This window comes from Bos mutus, chromosome 9 (genome assembly GCF_027580195.1).
Source record: "Bos mutus isolate GX-2022 chromosome 9, NWIPB_WYAK_1.1, whole genome shotgun sequence".
NCBI classification, from domain to species: Eukaryota; Metazoa; Chordata; class Mammalia; order Artiodactyla; family Bovidae; genus Bos; species Bos mutus.
This window is the reverse complement of record NC_091625.1, coordinates 89,626,233-89,638,595: the sequence shown is the minus strand read 5'-3', so window position 1 is coordinate 89,638,595 and position 12,363 is coordinate 89,626,233. Positions and strand designations below refer to the sequence as shown.

At 40.0% G+C, this 12,363-nt stretch overlaps 1 protein-coding gene across 4 annotated transcripts in view; it reads left to right on the top strand.

Annotated features, from left to right (window-relative positions):
• RGS17 (regulator of G protein signaling 17) overlaps nucleotides 1-12,363 on the top strand; it is a 103,723-nt gene that overhangs the window by 65,519 nt on the left and 25,841 nt on the right. For all 4 annotated transcript variants that reach the window (XM_070376892.1, XM_070376891.1, XM_070376894.1 and 1 more), the window contains exon 2: nucleotides 1,145-1,288. In XM_070376892.1, coding sequence (XP_070232993.1) covers nucleotides 1,170-1,288 — 119 coding nt within the window. In that variant the 5' untranslated portion in view covers nucleotides 1,145-1,169. The remainder of the gene's footprint in view (nucleotides 1-1,144; nucleotides 1,289-12,363) is intronic.

Below are 12,363 nucleotides of genomic sequence, written 5' to 3'. Positions count from 1 at the left end.
AACATTGTAAAACAATTATCCTCCAGTAAAACATAATAAAATAAAAAAAAGAATATGGTATTTTTTTAAGTATCATTGTATTCAGAGCTGAAAATGTTTTTTAAAGTGTGAGATCACAATGCTAAAAATTCCAAAGTACTTTATGTTATTAACAAATATTGCTTACAGTCATACATATGATAATATATATGTGTGGTTTACATACATTACATATTAGTGAAAATATTATTCAGTAGAATCATTCCCTTTTCTAGAAGTTTATGCTATCTTTTAGTTTAATAAAATAAAACTTTATTTTTTATCATAAATAACTTTTGGATTAGAGTTGGTCTTATAAATATGTGGCAACTCACTTGGCTTATAAATATGTGGCCACTCACCCTACCAGTAAGGTCACTGGTAGGACAGTCTGTACCCCAGCATTTTTCTTATCTGCCATGATATATAAATTCCACTAAAATGATTCTTGTGGGTTTGATAACTTTTTATTTTTCCACAAGTATCTACTAAATGAACATAAATTTTGAGTGCTGGAGGAAAGGGAGCTGATGCATTTGCAACAGGGACACCTACCAGAGTAAGGAATTTTGCCAATGTTATCAAGTCCTGGGACGGTGAGCCAGAAGTGCCACAAAGGAGTTTGTATGTTTTAAAAAGAGATGAGAAAAAAATAAAAGGTCAGAGAGGGCTAAAATCAAACTGTTCTTCTTGACTATGTTATAGAGTTAGAAACCGTGCAGCGATGATTCGTAAACTTATAACCTTAGTGTAAACGTCAGTGGAGAAAACACTCACACCCACTATAAACATGTAAAGGTGTCCATAAAGGAAAGCAGGTGTAGTCATCTTTGAGTAAAGAAGGAAGTGAAAATACATTTTCAAACCTTATCATATTTACCTTCCCAACTGATTCTGATTACGTGGCAACACTTACTGTGATTGTATGCGGCCGATAGTGGTAGTTTTTAGAATTTTGCCTAAAAAAACTTCTGGAGAATTGGCAACTTGACTGCTAAAGCTTATTCGTGTTTACCTTTTCTCAAATTGTCTTCTCCCCAACCCCTTAACTAAAGTATGCTTCCTTCCGCAGAGGCAATTTACCCTCGTAATTTTTTCCAATCTCATGTTTTCTCTCTTCTTTCAGCCACCTGGGCACTGCAGTAGCTGAAATGCGAAAAAGGCAGCAGTCACAGAATGAAGAAACACCTGCTGTGTCTCAGGCACCTGGAAACCAGAGACCCAACAACACGTGTTGCTTTTGTTGGTGCTGTTGCTGCAGCTGCTCCTGGTACGTCCTTTTATCTGTGTGATACCACACCTGAGCTGCGTCATAACTGGCGTGAACATGCGTGTCAGCTCTTGGAACCATAGAAACTTCTCGATCTGTCTTTTTATTCCCTTTACAAGCAGCAGTTATTGGAGATGTTCATTGGTTTAATGCACACCTTTCCCTAAGCAAAATATAATACTTCCTCAGAATCTACACTGAAATTGGTAGGAAAGAATGAAAAATTGTTTTGTATCATGACTTTTTCCACCCATGCTTCTTAAAGGTATGAGTAAAAATAAGATTTGCGGCTATGTATTTTTTGAACAGTAGACAGCATTCTCCCATAATAGAAGGTGCAAGAACACTAAAGTAATCTCTAGCAGTATTGAATTCCATGTAGTGTTTTAGTTCTATGTTCCTTCATGAGAGATTGACTGTTCTGTCACAGATTTGAGTGGCAGCCTCAGCCACAGACTCCTAAAAAGGATAAAGAAGTGCCACAGACTCACGCCCACAAATCTAAAAGGCCAGGGGCTATGATGGGTATGAAGGTCAAGCCAGTTTGTTAAAAACTCTGAACTTAGAGCCGGAGAACCTGCTACCAATGCAGTGTTGTCACTGACAGCTTCTTTGACATTAAAGTTGTAATCTCTGGTTTGTGGTTTCCTCACTAGAAAAGTGATGGAGAGTTAAAGTTGATTCTCAAGGTACTGGCTAGTGCTAAATGTCCATGATTCGGGCACTTCAGAAAACCTGTTTCCATTCCAAATCCACAAAGTGCCTTCAAATAAGAAAATCAGTGGGACCCAGAATTCCGAGATTTACAAAGATGACATCCCTTGGGAGGTTGGAGGGGCCAAACTAAACTTAATGAAATTTCCGTAGAACTGCATGTTTCAGGGTCCTATAAGATCCAATTCATAGGTGGATCTTCTGGGTTAGCAATGGTCCGTTGGATCTCCCCAACCTGTTTCAAAACCATAAAGCACATGTGCCCACATGTACACCCATGGCTGATTCATGTCAATGTATGGCAAAACCCACTACAATATTATAAATTAATTAGCCTCCAATTAAAATAAATAAATTTTTTTTAAAAACATAAAGCAATGCCCAGCTGCTGGAGTCATCTTCCTGTGCATGATTGCTACAGTTTCCCAACATCCTTGGAGGTTGGTCCTGTGATCTAGTGGCATTATCACAGTGACCAAAGCAGAAGATGAAACGTGATGCTCCAGTGGCAGCCTTGGTGTTGAACACACTCTCAGCTCTCTAGGAGACTTCATTGCCAGAGAACTATCCCATACTGCAGCAATCTAGAAGGTTTAAAATAGTTTTTATAAAGATCAAAATTGCTTCCCAGATGATGGTTCCTTGTTGGGAAAAGTCATGCTATGATTCCTTTTTCTTTCAACCTTAAGCCGTAAATTAAGTATTTCAGATGGAAGAAAGAGAGTTCTAAAAGAGGGAAGTATTTTAGTGCGATTGTGTAAATTTTTTTCTGTCTCATTCTTCAGGAGATCATTTAGCTCTGGCCTTAATCCATGAATTATAGGGGAACAACTTTATATGGTGGTTCTGAAGTCAGACTTGTTGTTCAGTCACTCAGTCATGTTCAACTCTTTGTGACCCTATGAACTGCAGCACACCAGACTCCCCTGTCCTTCACTATCTCCTAGTTGGCTCAAACTCATGTCCATTGAGTCGGTGATGCCATCCAACCATCTCATCCTCTATCGTCCCCTTCTCCTCCTTCTCTCAATCTTCCCCATCATCAGGGTCTTTTCCAGTGAGTCGGCTCATTGTATCAGGTGACCAAAGTATTAGAGCTTCAGCTTCAGCATCAGTCCTTCCAATGAATATTCAAGATTGATTTCCTTTAGGATTGACTAGTTTGATCTTTTTGCTGTCCAAGGGACTCTCAAGAGTCTTCTTTAGCACCACAGTTCAAAAGCATCAAGTCAGACTGCCTGGGTTCAGACTCTTCATCTGTCACTGTCTGTTTGACCTTCAACAAGTTGCTCAGTGTCTTCAGATTTCTCATCTATCAGATGACAGTGATAAGAATCCCTACGTAATAAGGTCGTTTTAAACATTCAATGAGATAAAACACATACTAGCTGAGAACAGCGCCTGACCCATAGTGTGCATTTAATAAGAGTTGGTTACTGGGCTATGGAACATTTCATATGGGAAAAATAAAAACTCTTTAAAGAAGACCTGGCTTCAAATATGGAGAAGGAAATGGAAACCCACTCCAGTGTTCTTGCCTTGAGAATCCCAGGGTCGGGGGAGCCTGGTGGGCTGCCGTCTATGGGGTCGCATAGAGTCAGACACGACTGAAGCGACTTAGCAGTAGCAGCTTCAAATAATGCATTTTTTTTTTAATGTCAGCTTGTGGATATAATAAAAAAAATTATTTTGGAAAGGAAGACTGTTTTACTTTAAAGTCTGTATAAAACATTGCAAATATTTTGTTACATCCTGTTAAGAATTAGACTTCTATTTCTCACTTGCTCTATGCCATGTTCCAGTAATTAGGATATGAGTGTATTTGCCTGCAGGAAATCATTTCTGAATTGCTTCAGGATTAAAATAACAAACACTGAAGTTTTGTTGTGTAATCTTTGTTGTCAAACAGATGTTTCGTGCAGTTTGCTTTTATCTGTCCTTCAGATATTTAGCAAGACTTGCTTTTATTAATTCTTCAGGTGTACATTAAGCACAATAGTCAATGAGAGCTTGTGAGCATCAGATTGTCTCGGAACACAGTGGATGGAGAACAAATTAGCTTTTGGAAGCTACAATAACTCTCCACACATCTAGGGTGACAAGTATTGGGTTGGCCAAAAAGTTCTTTTGGGTTTTTACAGATAACCGGAGTGATCTTTTGGCCAACCTGCTATTTGGACCCTAAACATATGGTGCCTTGGATGAGCATTGTATTAGTTTTAGACAAGAGAACATTGTTGTCAAGAACAGTATTTGCTATCAGTGAGTCATGGATACCCAAGTCTAGGTCGTAAAATGCACAATCCATAAGCATACAAGTCTTTTTTTGATAAATAGTATGTAATTGCTCTCAGCCTTTTGGCTAAGATCAAGGTAGTATGGAGGCTTCCCAGGTGACACAGTGGTGAAGAATTTACCTGCCAATGCAAGAGACGCAGGTTAATTCCCTATGTCAGGAAGATCCCCTGGAGTAGGAAATGGCAACTCATCCAACAGCAAACGCCAACCCACTCCAGTACTCTTGCCTAAAATATTCCACGGACAGAAGAGCCTGGTGGGCTACAGTCCATGGGGTCACAAAGAGTCAGATACGACTGAGCGACTGAGCTCACACAGGTAGTTTCTAATGTAAGCAACTATTTAAAAACAAAAAAAACCCGATAAGTTGGATGCTAATTGGAACTGTTAACTCTTCATAAATGGAGATGTCCTTTACCCATCCATTCTTTAAATATCATAACTTTTATACTTTGAGTTTAGGGCAAGAAATTGTCAAAGCTTATTAGAGAGGGAAAATAAAAAGAAAGAAGTGTTCTTCAAATTTTCCAGGCTAGGTCAAAGGAGTAGAACAAAAAGAAACACTAAAAAATGTAATTTAAGTACAAAAAAGTTAGAAATCAAAGTCTGACATAACCGTCATTCTTAAGTAGGAACAGTTGTCATGTAGCTGATTTTACCTCCTTTTAAGGAAATAGAGTGCCAAGAAAATCAATTTCTCTGTCTAGTAATAAATATAAATACCTCACTGGAGCCTCCCATGTTATAGCTTTTTGAAACAACTTAGTATTTTCCTCAGATTTGCATTTCTCTTTCGCGTTTCATCGTCAGCTCCTCTCTCGTGCTTAAATTTATTTCTGTCCTTATAAATTACCACTATGGTTTGTTTGGGGCAATGATAAAGAGAATAAATACATAACTACTGAATATTCCCATATTTTCCTTCAAAAATCTCAACAGTTAGGACTTCTTCACGATGTCCTCTGTCCTTGTCAAAGAACCACTTCAGTTCCTTCCCCAAGTCCATCTATCTCTCTCTTCTCCCCAGTGCCCTTCATTTCAAGAAGAGAAAGCAAAGGAATGGGGTTTAGCCCCTTTAAGCTTTGTTACACAAGTAAGTCACGGATGTCCGAGTCTTGGCCATCAACCAGACGGCCTACAGACTTGCAAGCCCTTCTGCAGAGGGGACCAAGCTGTTCCCGACCAGGACGGTGTTGTCAAGACCACATGTCTAGAGGTTCAGGTTTGTCAAAATAATGTTTCCCCTTAGATCAGGATTCAAAAAAGCGACCTGCCTCTTCAGGTAGCTAACCCCCTTCCCTCTTCTCTATGAGAAAGAATGCTTTTAAAGATGTGGGCTCATTACGAAACCACTCACAGTGTGAATCCATGAGATCATTCAGACACCTGTGAAAGCGTGTTGCATCGTGCTAACAAGGTGCCTCAAAAAGGAGGTAGAAAGGGAGAGATTTCAGAATGCACTGCGAGCTTAAACCTAATTTCCAAATTGTTCCATGAACTCTCACCTAACTTCAGAGGCTACACTAAAATAACCCAGACTGGTGTTTTGTTTTTTTTTTTTTCAAGGAAGTTTCTAGGTACTAAGCCACTTCTGTTTTAATTCTCCATTACTCCTGGGGGTGTCCTAGCAAGCAACACTGATTTCTGTGTTTACTCATAAAAGATGAGAACTCCACAGATTTCAGATACCATGTGTCCAGAATGTTCCATTGACGACTCCTGCTGCTGTGTGATAGTGAGATGATGATTCTGGGGGGTTTGGGTGGGGAGTGTCACTGGCTACGGTCCCAAGCTCCCCACTGGCAGTATCCAAGGGAATGGTTCTCTATTTAGCTTTTTCACTCATCAGATTAAGATACAGGATTTTGTTTGAAAGAAAAATGGCCTTGCTAAAAGCTAGTATTTGGAACATTCTATGTCTGATTTGACAGATAAGGCAACTGAAGACTTGCCTGCTGTTATTAAGCTCCTTAAGGACAGTAGGGGGACTAAAATGCAAGGCTCTTAGTATCCCAATGCATTGTTTTGTCCACTATAAGATGACACTTCCATACTTTTCATTTACAGGCTGGATATGAACCGTTTCCAAAGCTTTTTACTTTGTAAACTCTTCAAGAACTATATTAACTAAGACTTGTCAAATGAAGTTCACAGTCCCGTGCGCTCCTGGGTACTGCCTGCAGTATTTGGTCCACTGCACTGGATGGTCTGCATCCTTCTCAGGAGAAACTGGTCAAGAGATGAATGAGTTAAATAGCCTTGTGCAAGTTAAAATTATATCCCATTTGACACACTGGTTTCCAGACCATGGAACAGATCTGACTAAGTGAACCTTAAACACTTCATCAGCATACTTTTGGTCACCCCTCCCTCCATTTTTAACAAGTACCACAGCCTGTATAATTCAAAACAGTGCAAAAATAATGTCCTATTTTATCCTCTGACGCTGTCACACGTTAGCTCTTTGCCAGTGGAAATACTAAAAGGCATGCTTTAAAAGCCAAAGGATATTTTTTGAAAGGAAAAACAAAATCCGTGTCTGCTCCATGGTAAAGAAACCATCCCCCTGGAAGTAAATCCACTCACACATGCCAGTTGAGTCATTTCAGAGAAAAGCAGTCTTTTCTCTGCCTGTCACCCTCAGAGACTGATTCATCTCACGTGGGAGCACAGGTTTGCTACATAGGACTTCCAAAGGACTTGTAACCAGACCATCAAAAACATCGCTTACAAAGAATTCTAGTTTTAAAACTCTGTCTCACCATGTCATGGGTAAATTTTATCAGTAAGTTTCTATAACTTATCATAACGTTTAAACACACACAGTCAAAAAACTTGTACCAGAATGAACCCAGGTTTCCCAGGCCATATACACAAAACCAAAAAGTGGGCACTGGGGTTAGGGACCTTCTCTAAGTCATGCCCTTGTTCATTCAGTCATTTAAAGTTGAAGGCTGATTGTTGCCTGATACTGTTGACGTCATTAGCTTTCACAGGATTTTCCCTGCCTCAGTGTGACAGCGAACAGACTCTCAATAAGCAGTTGAATCTAGACATGACTATTTGGTTTTACTCCCCAGGTCACCCTCCAGAAAAATTTAGTATTGAGGCTGCCTCTGCCGAGTCTGTGTTACCTCTGAGTGCTATCTATTGGAAAACTGCCAGAATCAGGGTTCCTTGACCCTTTGCCATTGAAGGCATTCCATTCTTTTTTTTTTTTGTACTGAAGCATAGTTAATTTACAATATTGTGTTAGTTTCAGGTGTACAGCCTAGTGATTCATTTATACATATGCATTTATTCATTCTTTTTCAGATTCTTTTTCCATATAGGTTATTAGGGAATATTGAATAGAGTTCCCTGTGCTATATAGTATGTGCCTTGTTGATTATCTATTTTATATATATTAATAATAGCTGTGTGTTTGTTAATCCCAAAACTCCTAATTTTTCCCTCCCCCCAACATTCCCTCTTTGGTAAGTTTGTTTTCAAAATCTGTGAGTTTGTTTCTATTTTATAAATAAATTCATTTATATCATTTTTTAAATTAATTTCTACAAATGAGTGGTATCATACAATATTTGTCTTTCTCTGTCAGACTTTACGTAGCATGATAATCTCTAGGTTCATCCATGTAGCCGCAAATGGCATTCTTTTGTTCTTTTCTGTGGCCGAGTAATATTCCATTGTATATATGAACCACATCTTCTTTATCCATTCCTTTTCAACTCTTCGTTTACTGTAAATGTATATATATATTTTTTCTGAGTCACATTTGCAGCGCTTAGACCGTCAGTGGAAAGATGGGTATGGAGAAAATAAAATACTCAATGAAAACATTATAGCCAGTCTTGTTGGAAAGAGTAGAAAGAATGAACCAAAAAAGAATGGAGAAAGAAGATTAAATCCAGCTAGAAGAAAGCAAGAGCCAGCAGGAAGGTCAGGTGCTCACAGCCTGAGCTCAGGGAGGAACCAGCGACACACGCGTCCTGCTGGGTGTCTTGGGGATGCCTGCGGGGCTACCTGGGTCATGGTTCCCATGACGTGGAAGGGAAGTCAGAGAGGGGAGCGTCCAAGTGTGAGGAGCCTGGTGAGGAATCACAGAGGGGAGTGAGGATGAAGGGGGGTTGGGGAGGGAAAGGTCAGAGGGCAGAAGCCTCAGAGCTTGTGGTGGGGGCTGCCAACCCTGACCTGGCCCTGTGGTGGTGGTGTCGAGGAGCCGCCTTAGCTGGTGTAGAGAGACGGAGCCTTCAGAGAGGGGGGAGCGTGTTGGAAGAGAAGGTGGTTAGGCCCAGTTGGACTCGCTCCATTGGTGGTACCCGAGGATTAGTTGTGGAAATGATGCTGAAGCTTGCAGGGCAGATCTTGATTGGGTAGAACAAGCAGGGAGTCATCAGCACACAGTAGACAGGAGATAAGATGACCTAGCATGTAGAGCGATGAACTACAGGCTGAAACCTCGGGAAATACCAACCAGCCTTTCAGGGAAGAGCGGTACAGCTCTGCAAATGCAGAAGACAGAAGAGATGGTCTGGGAGGTAACACACAACACACACCACGAGGCTGGCACAGCAGCCCGGAGAACGGAGAGATTCACACACAGGGGAAAGATGGATGTTGCAAACACACCAGGGAGGTCCAAAGGGATAAGGATAGTAAAACATCTTGTCGTCTGTTCGACCGGGAGGTGGTCAGTGAACTCGGAGAATCAAACTTCTCTTTAAGGTGCACGAGGAGGAAAAACTTGGAGAGAAACACTGCTGAGTGCACCCCTTTCCAAAGGCTCTGAGACACCCTGATCCTTTGGAGTGAAGACTCAAGGTGAGGGAAGCTGGGGTTCCCTTTCTGATTTAATCAAATTATTCAATTTCTAAAACAAAATGAAATCTAGCCCCTGTAAATCCTAGCCAAATATGTTAGCCACCTGGACAATATTTAAGAATTGTCTCCTCCACCCCACCCCAGGCTCTTCAAATCAATAATAATATGAAAACTAGTCACAACATTTTTGCTACCCCTTGCTTATCTGGAAAATGTCATAGTTTCCCTACATCTGATGGAAATTAATATTATTTTCGTCTCTCTCAATGGAACTCTTTATATTCCTTTTAGGTTTAGCTTCTTTAGATCTAGGCCTGGTAAACCTATTAAAATCTGCCTGCTGTCTTAGGACCTCACTCAAGAACGACTGATTGGGACTTCCCTGGCAGTCCCGTGGTTAAGACTTTGCCTTTCAATGCAAGAGACGCAGGTTTGATCCCTGGTCAGGGAGCCAGGATCCCACCCACACGCCTCAAGGCCAAGAAACCAAAACATAAAACAGAAGCAATATTGTAACAAATTCAATAAAGATTTTTAAAATGGTCCACATGGAAAATAATCTAAGAAAAAGAAGAATTCCTAAGTACTTGCCAGATAAGACAATAAAATCCATTTCTTGCCTATATGAAGTTGATTGTGTAATACTTCTGCTTCATTGGGTTTCATAAATATGATCATTTTCAATGCCACAAAATTCCTGTCTTTATTAATATACATCTCATGCCTGGGAGGCTTCCCTGGTGACTTGGATGGTAAAAAATCCTCCTGCAGTGTGGGAGACCTGGGTTTGATCCCTGTGTTGGGAAGATCCCCTGGAGAAGGGAATGGCTACCCACTCCAGTATTCTGGCCTGGAGAATTTCCATGGCCTGGCAGGCTACAGTCCATGGGGTCGCAAAGAGTCTGACACAACTGAGCGGCTAACACTTTCACTTTCATGCCTGGGAACATGTGCTCCTAAGCAGAAAGTATATTTCATTGCTACTTTTTTGTATAAAGCAAAAAAGCACAGAAACTTTTAATTAACCAATTTCATAAGTAATAGTCAAATAATAACTCCATGTGCTTCCTTCAGAATAGATGTGGCCTGGCCGTATTTAAAGATGACACACAAATTCTAATAACATGCCTTCCTCATATAAAGCCTACTTTCAAGAAGCAGCATGGAAGAGGGAAGAAAACCACACTGGAATTAGACCTGGATGAATCCTGGTTTTATAACATATGGCTATGAAATATTTGGCAAGTTTCTCAGTCTCTCGGGGGCTTCCCTTGTGGCTTAGCTGGTAAAGAATCCACCTGCAATGCAGGAGACCTGGATTCGATCCCTGGGTTGGGAAGATCCCCTGGAGAAGGGAAAGGCTACCCACTCCAGTATTCTGGCCTGGAGAATTCCATGGACCGTACAGTCCATAACATCGCAAAGAGTCGGACATGACTGAGCGACTTTCACTTCAGTCTCTCTGAGCTTCAATTTCTTCATCTGTTAAGACGGGATTCACAACATACCTATACCTGTTACTTTAGGGTTCAGTACTTTCTAAGGAATCCCTAAATAATCATTTATTGATAGATATTAGTTGCAAGTCTCAGGCTGATGGGAAATTTTCAGATTTCATGGAATTTGGCCACTGTGTGCTTAGCATGTTCTATTTATATCTCAGTTAATGCAACAGAACCTATTTTCTACATTGGGTATCCCTGGTCCTTTCTTTCCAACTCTCGTATAAAGGAGTACAGATAGAACTCAGTATTCCCTGAGTTCTGTGGAGCAGGGACCACACACTCATTTATACCCAGAGTGTTCTAAGTTCATCATATCCTGAGATTAAGCAAGTCTCCCCAAAGATCAGGATTATCACCTTCAATTGTTGTTAATCCCACACATAGTCACACACATAGTAACTGGAAAATCCCTGGGAAGGAATGAATGCCATGGATGGGTAAGTGACAGCTAGCAGATGTTTTTCTGAGTATCAGCTGCTGGTGTTTTAGCCTTTTCATTCTGCTTTTTATAATAGACACACATGTTAACTAAAACGAGAAGCCTGATTCCAACTTAACTGAAGCATTTAAGGACATGGGTGATTACATGCCATTTTAATAACAGTGTCTACTAAGTCAATAAAAGTCCAGTTGGTCTTTTCACATCCTAGATACTTGCTTTCCCACAGAAGCATCCAACTTAATTATGACTTACAGCAAAAATTACAGTGGGCTGAAGAAAGAGCTTAAAATAGGGCTTCAGTCAAGTTGGGAACTGAAGTCGAGGATTCTAATAATTGGCATATATTATATAAAATACATCTAAATATTCAATCCTGTAATTCTCTTAATTTTAAGGGGGGGAAAAAGAAACTATCTACATGCCAAATAGGAGGCTTCAGTTATTTAACTAAACATAAGCTAACATAGTAGATCCAGATTTTAACCAGGTAATAACTTGTTAAATGCAGTTGGCATCCCAAACCAATTGAATGTCCATAAACCTAAAATACATGGAAATAAAAATAAAAATGTAATACCAATAGAAATAAGTAAAATAAAAATGTAATACTAATATAAATATTTAATACCGATAGAAACAAAAATTTAATACCAATAGAAAAAGAGAGTTTTGGAAACATATCTTTTCAAACAGAAGCAGGTGTAGAGAGAAATTGGTAACAAAGAGACCACGTGTGAGAAGATGCAGTGATTTTGTCTTTACCTGGCAGCAAAAGAAGTGATTAACATACAGCACAAACTGGCATTGAAATCCTTTGGGATCCATTTTCACCATGGCTCTTTGAACACATTTTAAGGAAAAAAAATATTTCCTGCCTGTTGGTAGTTTAAAATCTTTTCTAATTAATTTATTCTAAGAATGTATCTTCAGGCCATATTACCCCAGCAAGAGACATATTAAGAGTTCAAACAGCTTATCATTGGGAAGAATAACTACAATGTTAATAGGATTATGCCTGACCCTTTTTTAAGACTAAAATATTCCTAAGTTAAATGACTTAGGGTAAGTAGCAAAAAGGAAAACTAGGTATAATTATACACACCTCAATGGCACCCCACTCCAGAACTCTTGCCTGGAAAATCCCATGGATGGAGGAGCCTGGTGGGCTGCAGTCCATGGGGTCGGGTCGCATAGAGTCTGACACGACTGAGCGACTTCACTTTGACTTTGCACTTTCATGCACTGGAGAAGGAAATGGCAACCCACTCCAGTGTTCTTGCCTGGAGAATCCCGGG